Source organism: Tasmannia lanceolata, unplaced genomic scaffold, assembly GCF_043159265.1.
Source record: "Tasmannia lanceolata isolate RefF3 unplaced genomic scaffold, GAP_Taslan_0.1 ptg000037l, whole genome shotgun sequence".
Classification (NCBI taxonomy): Eukaryota; Viridiplantae; Streptophyta; class Magnoliopsida; order Canellales; family Winteraceae; genus Tasmannia; species Tasmannia lanceolata.
In genome coordinates this window covers 50,328,730-50,346,814 of record NW_027518714.1, presented here as the reverse complement: position 1 = coordinate 50,346,814, position 18,085 = coordinate 50,328,730, and the positions used below count along the sequence as shown (strand labels likewise).

Genomic DNA, 18,085 nt, shown 5'->3' with positions numbered 1-18,085 from the left:
CACAAACCATACGCTCTTTAAACTCTCTCTCTCTCAAGTGGTGGGACCCACCGACTCAATGTTTTAATCTTTGAACAGGTAGGTCCCACATTATTTTTAAAAAAAATACCATATAACACGTAATGTAAAAAAAATACTTGGGCTCACCTTATTTGAAATCCAAACCATTCATTTGATGGGCCCCTAATTTAAATAAGCCTTGCCTGTAAAATCATCTCCATCAAATGATCCTAACCCTCCAATCTATAGATGTAAGACACCATGAGATAGATCGAAGAGTTAGGATCATCCTACGGAGATGCTTTTATGCGAAAGGCTATTTGTATCGGGCCCAACAGATGAACGGTTTGGAACTTCGACCAAGGTGGACCTCAATAAATTTTCTAATAAATACGCACTACATAATGTTTGTACTTAGGTGCATATATTTTTTAAAAAATAGAGCAGGCTCACCTGCCCACCTTGTTCAAAGATCTAAAGTTATTAGGCTCAACGTAAATAGGTTGTACCCAAAATTCATATCCTCCGGATGATGCTAACTTTCCTATCTATAGAGATATCCAATGATATACTAACTTTCTGGTCTTAGACTTACGTGTATGCACCATATAATGCGTATTTATTAGAACTTTCATTGGGAACCACCTTATTAAAAGATCCAATTGGTTCAGTTGTTGGCCAGATGAAATAGGCTTCTCCAAAGTCATATCCATGGGTTGATCATAACTCTTCGTTCTGTCTGTACCTTCCTTCTATAGATTGGAAGGTTAGGATCATCATATGGAGATGATTTTTTGGGTAAGCCTATTTACGATGGGGCTAGAGCTGTCAATTAAGCCTGTGAAAACGTGGATCTGCCCCGCCCCGCCCTACTCAGGGCAGGGATTCCCTGATTTAAGCGAGGACGGGGATTAAAATAATTCCTCCAAGCTGGGTGGGGTGGGGATGGCTCTCGTCCTGCCCTGGCCTGTAATCCAAGTCTATAAAATACATAAATATTTTTATATATCATTAATACTACGAAAAGTGTTATAGTTTAGTTTGGAACTCTGGATTCTTATTTAATAATTGTCCCATTAAGATAGTATTGTCATTATAGCAGAGTGGGGATGGGACGGGGACTTTTTCCTTGTAGTGTGCAGGGCGGGTAGATTAACCAATTGAGAATAAGATGAGAGAGTACCGCTTAAGATGGTTTGGACATATCTAACGTAGGCCTTTGGATGCTCCAGTGAGAAGACGCGTCTCATGCCAAGTTGATGAAGTAAAAAGAGGTAGGAGCAGAACGAAGACTTGATAGCTAGGAACATAACAGAGAACATGATGTTGGATAGGATAGAATGGAAGAAAATGATCGACGTAGATGAACCCAACTAGAGCCAGGATTAGAGTCAGGATTTGTAAATGATTCATTTAGCCGACCCCAACTAGTTTGGGAAAAAGGCTTTGTTGACTTGAGTGTGCGGGGCAGGGATTCCTTGCACCCCAAGAAGGGACGGGGGATTTTACTTGAGGCGGGGATGTGGACATGGATAGGGAATGCAACATCCGGCCCCGCCCTGCCCGTTTCCACCCCTAATTAGGGCCCAACAGATGAACGGTTTGGATATTCGAATAAGGTGAGTCCGGTGAGTCCAAGAGTTGTGGGCCCTAAGTGGAGAGAGAGGGGTAATGGCCTAATGGGTGCATACAGTTTTGAGAGGAGAGAGAATGGGTGGCGGGGGGTGAGAAAATTGTGAGTATGTAGGGTTTGTAGAGAGAGAGAGAGAGAGAAATGGTTCTTCATATTCCTTCATTCCTCGCAGTATTGCAATAGAAATGGTTGAGACTCGGGCTTACCGTCGGCTTCGTGCTAATGAAGATCGTATCAGCAAACTTCCTGATCATCTTCTTGGATCAATCCTCTCTCTCTTGCCCATGAAAGAAGCCTCAAGAGCTTCTATTCTATCAAAAAGGTGGAGGTATCTCTTCACTTCCCTTCCTCATCTCGTTCTCGATTATCGACTCTCACTGCAAATCAAGAAATGGGTCAGCATTGTCGATCATATCCTCTCACTTTACCAACACGACTCAATTCAAAGTTGTGAAATCACATATGTTTTTTTCGATGATTGCCTCTCACACATAGACAGATTCCTTTCTTTCCTGATCATGAAAGGAATCCAGAGGCTTGTTCTTAATAACACTACAAGGTTGAAACTCTATAAGGTCCCCCATAGTGTTTTCTGCTGTGGGTCTTTGAAAAAATTAGAGCTTCAAAATTGTACACTGAATTCTGTCTCTACGTTCAAGGGTTTACGCCGACTTGAATATCTAAAGTTAAATGATGTTGAGGCATCTGGGTATCTGATTGCAGATTTAGTTTCCTCTTGTAATAATCTCAAGGAGTTGGAATTGTTCTTTTATTTCAGAAGATTAGAGAATCTCGAGATTGAGATTCCCTATCTTTTAACACTTAACTTTTTTTCGGACTCCCCATCTGTCATACGGTTGAAGAATGCTGCACGACTGGTGAACTTTTCTATACAGATTACCCCCTCAAATTGTCAGAGATTGCCATCTCAGGAAGACAAAGCCGACAAAGCATTTCATCAGTTTTTGGGAGATATTGCTAATGTCAAGTGCCTCCAACTGTTTTATCAGATTGGGGTAGATCATTTTATTCTGTCCATTTGATCACTAACATGGAATTCTCTGTTTTTTAATCTTAATTTTGTCCCTTTTTTTTTTCAAGCATTTGTGCAGAGAAAAGGTGCCTGATAATTTGGGTTACCACTTTCCAAATCTAAGGATTCTCACCATGGTTATCGACCTGAATAATGCAAATGATACTCGGTTTTTTGCTGTCTTGCTAAAGGGCGCCCCTTGTTTGCAGAATCTTACTGTACTGGTTTGTGACAAAAACTCTTTGATCATTGGATGCTTGTTTAAGTAATTAAATTCTCTGACCAAATTATAAACATCGATGTTCTCTCTCTTTCAGTGTGATTCTCCAATATGTTTTAATTTGGAAGAAAAGGTTGAGCTGGATTATTGGAAGAAATTGGAACCTTTCTACTGTATGAGGCATCACCTTGTCACAATTCGGATAAACTTCGCTGATTACAACAATAAGCAGGATTTAGGGATATTAGAATTTTTGCTCATGAATGGATCAATGCTCAAGGAGGTGCGTATTGGTTACAATAAACATTGTGAAAGATGGATAAAGACTAAAAAGAAATCGCTACTCCAACGAAGGGCCTCTTCTCACACTCTATTAACATTCGCATGTGACGAACAATATTGGTTCTAGAAGCTGTGATAAGAGATGCACGTGGAGAATAATAGGTAATTGCTTATCTTGTTTAGGGATTATTCTCATGACAAATAAATACTAACATGTTCAGCCCGGAAAGCTTTTGGCCATCGCATGCATCTATCTGTGTTTCACACCTCTATACATGGTAGAATCTGGATTTTACATTTATGTTAAGTAGTTATTTGAGTGAACTTAATCCTGAAAGTATGCCGTTTTCCACCATTACCTTGCTTACTCTTGAATTATGATAAATACTAATTGATGACATTGATGACTATCCTTCATGTTCGAGTTTAGATCATGAATTTAGGGCCCATTTGGATAGCCATGGATTTTGATTTAGGTGCGGATTTGAGTTTCCAAAATCAAATCCGGTGTTTGGCATCGATTTTCAACTTTAGGATTTGGATTTGAGCCAAATCCACAATATTTCTAAATTAATGAAAGTAGAAGAGACTGTTTGATTTATGAATTCCTTTTCAAAGTAGTTATTTATGAATCAAATCCGGGCCTAATTGTGTCGCGAATCCATCCTCATTGCCAACTCCATCGCCCCTCATGACACTGCGAATTCCCTACACGACGCATTCTCTTGCATAAGATCTGAAACCTCTGTTCTCGATCCTCTTTTTCTTATATTTCTCCCCTTTCTATTCTTCCTTTCCTCTCCCGCTCGTTCTTCAAATCCCGATCTCAAAGATGCAGTTAGGATTTTATTTCCTCCTCTCTTTCTCTCGCAACGGTAGCAACTATTGTAGAACTTCTGTTGGATCGCTTCCGATTAAATTAAATTTCTCCATCAAAATTGAACTTTTCTTTCTATATCGTATAAAATGCTTAGTTGAGTTGAGTTGTCCCCAACTCGTTTGGGACAAAGGCTTAGTTGAGTTGAGTTGAGTTGAGTATAAAATGCTTAAAATCCTAGGGAAATCTTGTTTTGTTAGTGATGGAGCTGTTTTTTTCTCCAACCTTTTCCGATTCTTTTTGTTTCTCCCGTCAAATTTCCTTTTATTGTGATGCGATTCATCATCTGTATCTCCATCCAGTGTCTTTCTTTGCTCCGATGTAGTTAGATAGGAGATTTTAGATTTCATGTGTTTTTTATTGTTCTTTGCCTTAGCTTCTTTCAAGACCTCCTCTGTTCTTTTGTTTATTGCATATTTTTTGTCTTTCAGTAGGAGTCTAGGTAATTCCTTTTTCTGTCTTATATTTTTCTTTTTATGTTTTGCATCGTAGAATCATATGAGATTGTGGATCAATGGTATGATTTTATACTTGCGTAGATTTTGATGAATTTTGTATTAGTTTGATTTTATGACAAGTTACTTTATAGATTTTCTGATGAGTTTATTTATATTCTCTGGTTTGAAGAAAACATATCATTATTTTTATGATTATATGTTTTTTTTTTTTTTTTTTTTTTTAACCCGGAAAGATAACGACCTCGGGGCGGATCGGCAAATTTATGATTATATGTTTAGTTCGTCTTAGGTACGAATATCTATCAGGACTTACAAGTTGTCTAAAGTCAAAAAAATTTCCTTGGAGAAATCATAAAATCCTTTCGTATTCTAAATTTTCATATTTATGCGATTCCCCCTGTTTTTATGAATCGGTTCTCTGATGATGGTTACTACAAGATTCAGTATCTATTTACTTTCTCAATCAATTGCTAAAACAGTTTGAGAAATTATCTTGCTTTTTATATAATTAAACTTTTTTCTTAATTATGTTTTAAGTTGTGCCTAAAGCCCTAAGAAGTCAATATGCTATATGTTGTGACACGGGAGTTTCAATGTATTTGTTTAAGAAAAATGATATGGTAATGGAGAGTAAGACCGATGGGAGAAACCAACAAAGAGAATGAGCAATGTGTGCAAAAAATCACCTTTTTCACGATTTCTCTAAACCAAAGGACTGGTTGTACATCAATTGTGATGTGGTGGCAACAGCCCATTTGTTCGGTCTTTTGCTCGGTTGTAATACCGGTTTCCCTAGGATTAATCTTTGTTTAATGATTGAATTAGGCACTTTAGATGCTTATTCTTTCTGCTTTCCCCACTATCTGGAATGGGGTATAATTTCTTCTTCGGGCTCATGGCTATTGGTTATGTTAGAGAGGTTCCATCTAGATTGTATAGTAAGCAAGATTTTGAAGGTGAGCTTTTACTTTAATGGTGTAGAACGTACTATGTTCCAATTTTGGCATGATTGGCTAAGGGGTTTTATGGCGTGTCTCATCTAGGCATTGCTCATTTGGGGTTGCATGATTCTTGAATGCCGCAGATTATGAAATTGCTTGCTTTCTAATTTCTTGTGGCCATTCCCTATACTTCTACCTCCTTTCCTAACTGACAACCATCATGTCTTAATAAAAGGTTTGGAAGTTAGCTCTCCCAGCCGGATTGTATTTTGTGTGTGTATTTTGCATTACATGTATGCTGAAGCCTTTGTGTACTTCAGAGGCATCCTTATCAACAATCTTACCCTTAGATTGGCATTGTCATCTAGATTATATTCCTTGGAGTGTGTTTATTATTATTTTTTTTGTGTGTGTATTTTACGTTCTACATTTATGCTTTTGGCTCAGTCTACTTCGTAGGCATCTTTAGTAACAGTCCCACCCTTAGATGTCCAACAATGACAACTAGAATTTAATCTATTGCTGAAATGGATAGTTAATTCCATTGCTGGACTGGCTTATCTTTCTCTCTCGATATATGCACACTTCATAAAATAAGGTAAATGTATTTTACACAAACATGTTTGGAATATCTTTCTCTTTATCATTCATTTTAATAATTTTTTATTTACTTGGTTGAAGTGGAAGCATGCTTCAGGAGTTCTATGCGACCGTAAAATACCTACCAAGTTGAAGGGAAAGTTTTATAAGACAGCTGTGAGGCCAGCCATGCTGTAGGGCTCAGAATGTTGGGGCACCAAGAAGCAGCATGTACACAAGATGAGTGTAGCGGAGATGCGAATGCTTAGATGGATGTGTGGCCACACAAGGTTAGATCGAATTAAAAATGAAGACATCCGTAAAAAGGTAGGGGTGGCACCAATTGAGGAGAAGATGAGAAAGCATCGCTTAAGATGGTTTGGGCATATCCAACGTAGGCCTTTGGATGCTCCAATGAGAAAAGTGACTCGTGCCAAGTTGATGGAGTAAAAAGAGGTAGGGGCAGACCGAAAACAACTTGGGTAGAAACAGTGAGGAAAGACTTGAGGGCTAGGAACATAACATAGAACATGACCTTAGATAGGATAGAATGGAAGAAAATGATCCATGTAGATGAACCCAACTAGTGTCAGGATTAGAATTAGTTAATTTGAGCTGGGTAGATCCTTTCACCTTCTTCATGAAATTTTTCTGAAGGATTCATTTCCTGACCCCAACTAGTTTGAGACAAAGGCTTAGTTGAGTTGAGTTTTGTGCACATGTCTCTATTAAGTTTTTGAATTTGTGATTTTTAATCCGAAAAATTTGATGATAATTTGGAGAAATCAGGATCGCAAAGAACTGTTTTCTGCTTTAACTTTATAGAGTTGAAACATGAGGGAGGTGAGTTAATGAGTGAGTTTATTGTTTGGTGTTAACAAGAGGTGGACAAGTTGGAAGTATCTCACACTAGAAATTATAATGGAAAGTCTTCATTGTGGTTTTAAAAAAAAAAAATTTTTTTTTTTTGGGGGGTGGGGATGTTGGTCAAAACAAACAAACAGGCAATGTAAACATGTAGAAGATGTATACTGTGAATTGCACCGTGAGTAGTGTTCAACTTAATCTCTCCCTTATCTGTCTTTGAGTAGTGAATGATAGTGTTATAATCATCCAATTGAGAAATTATTCTTTTTGATCCATCATCTCGTTAGCACTTCTTATTCTTAATTTGTGTTGTTTGTATTTTGATATTGCAAATCCTGTGGTGTTGGATGGTTGCTTGATTCATTACCACTTTAGTTTGGTGGACAACATCCTAATCGGCTCTCTTAATACTCATTTTTGTATTGCTTGGATGTGCGCTGTCTTTCAGGCGGATGGTCTTGTCTCTTAGACGACAACTTCCCCTCACTAGATCTTATGCTGAAGCTTATGCCCTGTTTGTTTTGGATTTTTAGAACCGATTGTGAGTCCAAAACTGATTATTAGACCAAAATAAACGTAAATTTGAGTCCAATAATCGTTTTTGGACTCACAATCGGCTCTCACGATCCAAAACAAACAGGACCTTAGTGTCGGACCTTGCCTGCCACAACTAATAAGATAGTCAATCTCGTCAAACCTGAATGATGATGGAGCCATTTGAATGCTAATTGAGAGGTCTTCCTCGAAACTCATTGGAGCAAGTCAATTATTAGTCTAGTAACTAACTGACAAAGAAAAATTCAGCTTGACTTGCCTAAGAATAGTGCGAGACAAATGAGTCAATATTTAGCTCATTTGACTCATAAGGTAAGGTGACTAAAAACAAGAAAGTATTCAAATGAAACTCAAAATGTATCCCCATTTACTGCTCAGCAGAATAATTTATTTTCTCAGGTCACCCTATGTTTATGTGTAGGATTAATCTCGATTGTTTTTCACTCTTGGACTTTAGGCTCTATTGTTATTACATCTACTGTTCTTGTTCTGTTTAGCTCAAATCCATGAGCTCATGCTGATTTTGGTGTTGTAAGAGTCACCAGACGTAAGAGTCTTCAGCAGAGGCGAGTCACTCATGCGACTCGACTCAAAAGCCCAGCGACTCGACTTGACTCGAGAGTTGACTCGTAAGAGTTTGACAACTAATTATATTCCATAATAAAAATTTTACAAGGGGGACAAGCTGTCCCACAAAGTGGATCCAGGAGGAATTATCCTTCCAGTCCCATGTGAGAAAATTGCACAGATATTCAAGACACAAGATCAGTAGAATTGGAAATTATGATGGGCTCACGAGCCATGTTATCCCCTCCTTTGCCAGAGCATCGGCCTCCTTATTTGCTGATCTTCGCATATGCTGGAGTCGAGGGTTAATCACCCTTATCAGATCCCTTATGGCATCCAGGGTTTGATAGAATCTCCATGGTCCACTGCATCGACCGGAAGCCCACGCATTCGCGTTAGCCGAATCTCCTTCAACTGTCAAAGGCCCAAGATTATTTTTGGCCTACCATTGTAAGCCACACAACATTGGTCTCGCCTCAGCTTCGTTTGCATCACATACCCCGGCCAAGCCTGCGTATGTCATGTTTGTTCGGCCTCCCAAGTCGCGAATAATTCTGCCATATCCCGCACTGCTGTATCTGGATTTCCGAAAGCGCTCCTATCAAAATTTAATTTGAGCCATCCATCCTGGGGTGCCGACCATTTAGGGGTGCAGTGAGCTATTGATCTTGATTGTGAAGTTTAAGACAAGTGTAGGAAATAAGTGGTTGTTATGCTCTCTAGATCATTTGATCCATATGATGTTATCAGATGCCATTTAGTAGTGTCTTCTAACATACATATATGTTTGAGTGTTCTTTATAAGCTTTTTATTGTCATCTCCTTCTTCAAAGCCTATATTTTTTCGCATTAGATCTATGAATTAAGGTGTGTATTGTCTTTTCATTGCAGTTGTGTACAAATGAAGGAGTGATATCAAGAAGGTTGGGAATGCATTTGACAATAGGACTGATGCAAAAAAGACGTTACGAGAGATCAAACTCCTTATCCTTATAGACCATGAAAATAAACTGACAACAAACGTATGCTATTTTTGTTTTTGGACTTTATGTGCTTGTAGTTGCTTCAGATGCTTGTCAATTGGTTTGCTATGTCCATGATGTCTATCCTTCTAAATCCATTTCTCCGATATAGAGATTCGAGTTTAACTTGTTTGTTTCCTTTATAATGAATCATTTCTAGCAGTGTTTATTATCAGGAAAGATTACACACATATAATTCCCTAGTTCCCTATGTAAATTTGAGGTTTGATTGGTCTTGTGCAAATGACATATTCTTTAGTATGTTTATGCTACCTGAGGGCGGGATTGTTGGTATCCAAGAAATTCCCGAACTGTTTTTCATGCTTTTAATAGATCTATTGCATCTTTCAAAAAAAACATTGTTTATAAAAGAAGAGGGAAATTTGGCCATTTTTCAAAATATGGGTGTTTTGGTCCTTTTATGCAGTAGGATTATTTTGAGCATTTCTTATTAGAGGTTATTTTAAATAAACTAGGGTAGTTTTTGTTATTTCACATGAGATAGGACTTATTTTTACTTGTGAATTTAAAAATTCAGATCCAAGGAGTAACCGAGATTTAAAATCCTGTATTTGAAATCCATTACTCACAGGATCATCCAAACATAATTATTTACAAATTTCTTAGTTTGGAAATTTTGGATTTCAAATTCACCGGTTTTTAAATCTTAAGTCCAAATTCAAATCCGATCTAAGGGGTATTCAAACGGGCTTGCTCCTTCCCTCTTCAGCAACAGTTTCAAAGCTCGATCGAGGTTTGATTCCACCAAACTTGATCAAAGTTTGATTCTCTAGGGTTATAAAAAATACCCAGCAATCTCTGCTTCGTCCTTCCTCCCCAATGATTGTTTTCGAGCTCAATCGAGGTTTGATTCCACCAAACTCGATCGAAGTTTTATTCTCTAGGGTTATTAAAAAAAACCTAGAGATCCCTAGTGATCTCTGCTACTTTCTTCCCAGCGAGAGTTTCTGAGCTTGATCGAGGTTTGATTCCACCGAATTCTCTCAGCAAACCATATCTAAGAAGAAGAAGAGAAAGGAAGAAGAAGAAAAAGGTAAGACGGTTTTCAATTATTTTCATTTTTTGTTTTATTTTATGTTAATTTCTTTTTATTTTCATTTTTTTGTAAGCTGTTTCTGGTTCTTGTAACCTGTCACTGGAATAAGAGGAAGAAGTAGAAGAAGAAGGAGGGCTGATTTATTTGTTTTCAAGTACAAAAGCAATATGCCAAGGTTGGATCATAACTCAGAATTAAAGACTAAGGATCTTAATATATTCCTTCTTTGAACTAAGTTTGTAAACATCTAACAGGTTAGGCTCTCATGTGATCCCTTTGTACAAGATTTCTTCCTCGACCGATGAAATCCAAATCCAGTTCGAGGATTAACTAGTCGCATCATAACTCAGAATTACCTTAGCCAGGCCTGAACCCAGCCCAATCATCGTAATTCGAAGAGAGTGAAAGTCCACAAAACAAAGGAGCCTACTCTTCCCTATTTCTTATTTAACTTTTGGGTTGGATCTCTATTAGCAGAAAAGACAATTTCCTCTAATTGATGTAAACTCACAGTCGTCTTCCAAGCAGCTGAGCTTCCTTTTTCAAACTAACTTAAAGAGATTACTTATGTTACGGTGCGCCAGACCAGTGCTCCAAAAAACCTAGGTGTTCTTCCTGCCATTGTTTAATGTGTTCAATACGCAAGACAATATATGATAGGAAGGTGTTTGATGATGTTGAGAAAATCACTACAAGACCAAGATGGTTTAGACTTTAGATCCCAAACCAAATGGAGAACCCGACAGGTGCTCTCCTTAGTTCATGATCAGAAAGGGGCTACTGTGGTGGTGCTCTTCTAAAATTGATGTCAACAGCTTCCTTCTTTATTAGAGTAGGGATATTGTGGGGTTGATCTTTCTAAATATATGAAGGATTCCTTTTTGGAGAGGCAGTTCGGATGGTCTATTTTTCTGTTGGAATTGCTAGTGTTGCACTCTTATGGTCCTTGATATGGTTAAAACTTAAAAGCATGATCATGGTTTTAAATTTCGACTGAAGTCCAAAATTTTGTATTTTCGCCGGGATTGAAATTTAAAAATTTTGGCCAAAATTATAAGATTTTCACCGAAATTTCCACGGAAACCAAAATGGCCACCGAAATTTCTTTTTCGGCTGAGGCCGAAACCAAAACCGAAATTTCAAACCTTGAGCCCGATCACCCGATCCTTATACCACATGTATGCTGGGTTTCGTGAGCCACCCAAGCAGTCTCTGTTTTCAAGTTTCTTCGCTAATTCAATGAAAATTGTTAGTGTTTGCTTTTAAACTTTTTGTCATATCTATGAAATTGTTATGCATTTCACATGAGAGAGAATTTTGGTTTGGTTTCATCCAGAGTGAATCCAGGGCAGTGGGCGGCTTCACTTGGATCAGATTTTTTTACAGATTTTTTACAGAATTAAGCGACTGAACTTATTGATTTTGCTTCAGTTCATGCATATCCTGAGTGGGTCAGTTAGCATAGCTTGAGAGATGTTTGGTATATTGTTTTTTCTATTTTTGCCTTCCCTAGTAGTGGTTTATAGTTCTCTTCTTTTTTAACAACCAAATGTTTGAACACCTGGAAAGAAACATGGATTATATGATAGGGATCTTTGGTTGAAGATAGTTTATGATAAAATGTAAAGACCACCCTTCTATTTCCCCTCGTTGATCGTTAAAATCTGAAATCTTGACAACTCGATCGTAATTCAATGGTCGAGATCATTGATCCACCTATGATTGATTCTCGATCTTGAATTAGTTCCTTTATTTCTTCCTTGATTACCTCGGATCAAGTGATCTAGGAATCAAGGGCCCTTGTTTATTTGTATTCAAAACAGTAAATGGCTATTTATTTTCCTTGGAAACCAATTTTCATGGAAAGAACAAGATTAAGGAAAATCTATAATGTGAAAAGTTAATTGGGAGTGACCCACGTTTTTCCTTTCATGGGAAAATGTGTGCACACTTTCCCAAAATAGTGTGAGCCCCACTTGTGTGGCTTAAATGACTTAAAAAGGATTTCAAAATCTTAGAAGATAAGTATAAAATATACTGAGAAGGGAAAATACCAATGGAAGAAAATAACTAAAGTCAACATGATATACATGGAAGCAGATTTTATAGGATTATAGTTGCCTTGCTTACAAGGATTATAGTTGCCTTACTCACAAAATTTTCTTAAATGAAAGATTTTAAAGGAAATAAATCCTAAAGGTATTAAGGAAACTTAACTAATCACTAAGATATGCTTGGATGAAGAATTAATAGGAGTGGAAAGTTAGCAAGATTAAGATCTTTAAAAGAAAAAAAAGGGGAAAAGAATACATATTGGATTCCCTACCTCTCTCAATCCCACGCCCAATTCTCTCTCCCTCTATCTCACACCCAACTCTCTCTTTCTCTCTCTAACTCACACCCATTTCTCCCTTGCTCCTCTCACCACACCCCCAGTTGAAAGAAAGAGAAAAAGAAGAAGGAAAAGGGGGGAGAGGAAGCAAAGAGGAGGAAAGAAAAGACCCCTAGGCTTTGTCAAATCTTTTGGAATCACAAGTATTATATTTTTCTCCTTCTTGGTCTAAAATACACGTGTTAGGGTGTAACCCATGATAACGAGATTAATCTGTGATAATGTTGGATTTCTAAACACTCTATCATTTACAAATGTAGTTATAAAAGAGATTTAAATCAATGGTTTTCAATATTATCAGTTGATACTTTAAGAGTTAGGGCCGTATCAGATAAATGAAAATTTTGGATAACTTGGCTTTTGACAGATCCATGCCTGGTAGGTGGCTTAAATGAAAATTTTTGTAGATTTAGATCTCAACCGATCTATGTTTTTAAAAAAAGGAAAAAGAAGATTTTCCTGTAGTTTAAATTCTAGCAGTAATACGAATATAAGGTTATTAAAATGAAGTTTATTATGCCTTCAAATTTCCACAGTACATGCATCTAGGATTTGAGCGAGTTATTTTACTCAACCGTATACCAACCAATGACTGAAAATGAGTCTCTTGGTGAAATAACGTATACGCAAAGGATTTTTCATATAATCTAAGACCCAAAAGTACGCATGCATGCTACTAGTGTTTTTAAAATACCACAAGTTATATAAACATAAGATTCTGAATAGAATTTTGAACAGCACTTAGGTTGGTTACCTAATTTGGGACGTAAATGATTATTTCTCGGTGTTTATTTTCGAGCCCCAAAAATAGGGCAGCGAAAACATTTTTTTATTGCTTCTTATTGCCCATCAACCTGAGAGCTGCTTGGATGCGTAGGTGTGCGTGTTAGTCATCCTACAAACATGGCAACTTTAAGTAAATATATGGATTTATCTTCTGCACAAAAAAAAGTTCAGATTTAGGACTGTTTGAATGCCTCAAAATCTCGGATACAAATCTGGTTCAAAAGAATTTTGTTTTTTTCTCTTTTGGGTGAATAATTTGGGGTCCAACTCGGACCAGATTTATGCCCTATTGTTGCAATACTCTACGGTCCTTCAATGAGTCATGATAGCGGTAGTAAGTAAGGGTACTTTGACCCATAACAAGGCAGCAAAGACACTGCTTAGTGCTTGGGTTTTTGGTTCCCACATCAGGACAGATTTGGACGCTTTGCATGCGTGATTTGGACGCTCAAATCTAAGATAAATTATAATGTTCATATATAATTTATCAAAAGAAATCTTTTGTTATGGTTTCTATAATCACCAGTTACTGCTCATATCTGACCAAATGAATTTAGAGAAATTATATGATGCCCGACCGTCAAAATGTAAAGGGCAGAAGGAGACAAAACCTGCTGCCTTGATTTTTGAACCAAGGAAAAGTAAAAAAAGGTGCTTTCCCTTGGATTAAAAATCAAGAAAGAGGGGGTTTGTCTCTCTCCGCCCTTTATTTTGACGGTCGGGCATCATATAATTTCTCCTGAATTTAAGGTACCTCTTATAACTTTGACAGCCCAAAGTGCTTGTAAACATAAAACAATTTTCGAAAATATCTACTTATGATTTGCTAAGTGCTCATATAGGGATAAATTCAATGATTTCCCCTATAGGGTGTGTACAAAAAATCAGGTCCATTGGATCATCCTAACCCCTCCAAAAGTGGAGGGCAAAAATGGGCATATTTGTGGCAAACGGTGTCTGTCCATTTTGCCCTCCACTTTTGGATGGGTTAGGATGATCCTATGGAGCTGATTTTTGTATATATCCCATCTATGTAAGGGCCTTTCAAATGAATGCTTTGGATCATCCTAATAAAGTGGGCCCACATGAGTTTGGGGCCCTCGACCGCACCTAAGCTTGGTGCGGTCGACCGCACCTAAGCTTGGTGCGGTCGACCGCACACTCTTTTTCTTATATATATATATATATATATATATATATATATATATATATATATATAGAGAGAGAGAGAGAGAGAGAGAGAGAGAGAGAGAGAGAGAGAGAGAGAGAGAACGGTTCCTACACATGTGTAGAGAAACTCTCTACACATTAGTGAGTTGCCCAGCATCTTTTAACCCCAGCCCTTGGATCGCTTTGATCTACACTATACATTTTCAGACAGATTAGGGTCTCAATAAAAAAGAAACGAATGAGGAAAAACCCCATTCTCTTCGTCTCCTTCGCTCGCTGGTTTCAGGTCTACGACTTCTCTCTCTCTCTCTCTCTCTCTCTCTCTCTCTCTCGTAGCTGGTTTCTCCTCGACACGTCCTTTGGATAGAAAACTCGTCCCTCTCGCTGGTTTGGTTTCTCCTCTACACATCCATTGGATCGGAATCTCCTCCCTTGCTGGTTTTTAGTGGGTTTTTCTTCGGCAGATATTCATCTAACAGGTAAACAATGTCTTTAGGGTTAGGAATGTTAGGGTTTTACTTTCTTGTGAGAAAAACAACTTGTTTAGGGTTTACCAGGTTACAGATTTTCACTCAAATCTGTTTTTATCTGAAAATCAGTTCTTAAATTCTAGCAGATGGGATTTTTAGTCCATAGTTGATTATTGGACTTAGGATTTGCACTAAAAATTGATCGTTTGGATTTTTCACTCCAAAACTGTGGATTGAACTAAAAAATAAACGCATTGTTGAGCCCAATAATGTATTATGAAGTAAAAAATAAACGTATTTTTCAGTTCTCACGTTTATTGGACTGGTTATTGGACTTAGGATTTAATGACTTTTTTACAATCTTCTTTCCATTGTCATTCCCTATATACTAACTATATATACAAACTTAAAAATAAACAACAGATTTTGAGTGACTTGTTTACACATCTAAGTGACTTGTTTACACATCGAAGTTGTTCCTCTATTTCGATTCATGTTGTGCATATGCTATGATAAATAGTTAGGAATGGAGTTCCGAAGAATCAGGGTGGGAGAAGGCTGGTAGTTGTAGAGGACTAAATCCTTGTATGGAATCTGTGTTTTGGTTTTGTTTCTGTTCTTTTGTGTTTTGTTAACAAACTTCAGCCCTTTATTCTGTGTTTTGGTTTTGTTTTTTCCTGTCTAATCATCAGCCCTTTTTAATTACAAACTTCTTTGTGTTTTTTTTTAATTATTTACTTCATAAATCTCTAAAATTATGTTTGTAAGGGAACTGATATTTGTAAGTGTTTCTTCACATAAATAGGAAATGGTTCCGTTGGGGTTCTCTATTGTGGAGGTTGATGAAAATAGATTAATTATGGTTGGTGATACATTGTCGCAAGCCGATAGGTTATGCGTTGATGAGGGAAATAGATTAGAGTTGGGTGATTAAGAGGATCTCGAGGTTCCTCTAGGTTGGGTTGATAATGACGAGGGCGGTACTGATACCTCAGAAATGCCTAATAAGGATGATGCGGGGAGTGTTTTAGCTAGCAAACCTTTTGAAGGCCAACTTTTTGATAATTGTGAAGATGCCTATGCATTCTATAACTCATATGCGTTGACTACAAGTTTTGGAATTCGAAAAGGCAGGACCAATAGGTCCGTGAGAACAGGTGAACCTATAAGGAAGACTTATGTATGTGATAAAGAGGGATTGAGAAATCCTAATGATAAGAGACAGATTGGGAAGGATGTGAAGCGGCGTCATGAAACAAGAGAGGGTTGCAAGGCAAAGATGGAGATCAATTTGACAAAAGAGGAGAAGTGGGAAGTTAGAATTTTTGTGGAGGAACATTGCCATGACTTACATCTCCATTGAAGACACAGTTGCACCACTCACATAATACCTTACATAAGAAAGCCTCATGTAAGAACTTGATGGATAAAATGCACAGTTATGGGTTTGGGCCTATTGGCATTGCAAGGGCAACTAACGCTTCAAACGATGGTTCATCTACTGCTCTCACACCAGATCAGGTGTCGTCTCATTTGAGAGCACAGAGGGCTAACAACATGGGACGAGAAGCTGCCACAATAGCTAATCAGTTCAAACAGAAATGAGCGGAAGATTCAAATTTTGAGTTTGCCATGGAAATAGATGTTGATGGAAATATGAGATCGATGTTTTGGGCAAATTCGAGGGCCAGGGAGGCGTACCTAACCTTTAGCGACGTAATTGTTTTTGACGTCACTTATAGGGCGAATAGGTATAGGATGCCGTTTGTACCATTTACCGGCGTAAACCACCACAGACAGTCTACACTTTTTAGTTGTGCCCTCCTAGCAGATGAGACGGAGGAGACATTTACTTGATTGTTTCGCCAGTAGTTAAAATGCATGTTTGACAAAGCTCCAGGGTGTATAATAACTGATATGGATGGGGCAATGAGAAACGCGATTAGGCGTGTTTTTTTAAATACACGACATCGCTTTTGCTCTTGGCACATTAGTAGGCATCTAGTTGAGCATGTTACAGCCATGCGAGATGAAACTAGTCAATTTTATAAGGAATACAACCATTGGTTTTGTAGGAAACATAAAGCCGACAGTGAGAAGGAATGGGGAGGATTGATGGAGGCCTCTCAATCTAGATGAAAGACATTGGTTATGTAAGATGTGGGATTTATGAATGCACTGGATTCCTGCTTATTTCAGAGAAACATTCAGTTGGAATGACTTCAAGTGCACGTAGCAAAAGCATTAATGCTTTCTTCGATGGATTTGTTAACCAAAGTACCATTTTACAAGAATTCGTGGTACAATATGAAAAGACACTTGTCGATCAGCGGAGAAAGAAAGCTGAAGAGGGTTGGAGGACTAAATCATCACATGTAGTATTGAAGACAAATAGCACATTGGAAGCAGATACTGCAAAGTATTATACTAGGAAAATTTTTATTTTGTTCCAACTTGAATTTATAGCGAGTATTGATTGTTGGGAGGACAAGGAGAGTGAGAATGGGAACGTAACTGAATACAAGGTAAGACTGCGTAATGAGGAGTGGAAGATGTACAAGGTTATATATGATGTATCTGAAGGTGTTAATGCTACATGTGAGTGTGCGATGTTTGAGACAGCAGGGATTCTATGCAGACACATACTTCTCATAATGGATATGAGGCGTTTAGGTTCTATTCCAGAGCGATATCTCTTAAAAAGGTGGACAATTGGGGTGAGATATCAAGTGAATGGTTTGGCATCTACAAGCATAGGAGATAGTGACGAAGTAACTTCATTTGAGAGATGGTGCATTACATCAAGGGCTCATAAAGTACTAGATGAACATCCGGGAAAGAAGAGTATTTTGAAGAAGATGGAAGACTTAAATGTGTGGTTGGCGGAATGCGAACAAGCAAAGAAAGACAAGGAGATTATCTTGGAAAGCAGTGGCAGTCAAGTACAATCCAACTATCCTCTCGTAACACCCGAGATACGTATTCACGACCCTCAACTTATGAGAACCAAGGGTTAGCCGAAAAATGCTACAAGGTTTAAATCTTCAGTGGAGGCCTCTCAATCTCAACCCAAGCAGCAAATGACGTGTAAAAAATGTGGAGAAAAAGGTCATTATGCGACCACGTGCAAAAACCTACCCAAGGTTTGGATTCTCTCTTAGGATTTATCTCAATGT

The 18,085-nt window shown here is 37.8% G+C and overlaps 1 protein-coding gene across 2 annotated transcripts; it reads left to right on the top strand.

Annotated features, from left to right (window-relative positions):
- Window positions 1-1,692: 1,692 nt before the first annotated feature.
- LOC143860941 (putative F-box/FBD/LRR-repeat protein At1g78760) lies at window positions 1,693-9,230 on the top strand. Of its 2 annotated transcripts, XM_077371807.1 has the most exons (5): window positions 1,693-2,044; window positions 2,489-2,649; window positions 2,735-2,890; window positions 2,984-3,330; window positions 8,904-9,230. In XM_077371807.1, the coding sequence occupies exons 1-4, from the start codon at window positions 1,819-1,821 to the stop codon at window positions 3,293-3,295; spliced, it is 855 nt and encodes a 284-aa protein (XP_077227922.1). In that variant the 5' UTR covers window positions 1,693-1,818; the 3' UTR covers window positions 3,296-3,330; window positions 8,904-9,230. The 2 variants fall into 2 exon arrangements, with proteins under 2 accessions (XP_077227922.1, XP_077227921.1); XM_077371806.1 differs by having other exon boundaries at window positions 1,693-2,649.
- The last annotated feature ends 8,855 nt before the right edge of the window (window positions 9,231-18,085 follow it).

What these genes read in the sequence shown, in the direction of transcription:
- LOC143860941 (XM_077371806.1), top strand. Translation starts at nt 1,819, where the DNA reads ATGGTTGAGACTCGGGCTTACCGTCGGCTTCGTGCTAATGAAGATCGT. An exon ending in AACTGTTTTATCAGATTGGG is followed by an intron (nt 2,650 to 2,734) that starts GTAGATCATTTT and finishes TTTTTTTTCAAG; the next exon opens with CATTTGTGCAGAGAAAAGGT. An exon ending in TGCAGAATCTTACTGTACTG is followed by an intron (nt 2,891 to 2,983) that starts GTTTGTGACAAA and finishes TCTCTCTTTCAG; the next exon opens with TGTGATTCTCCAATATGTTT.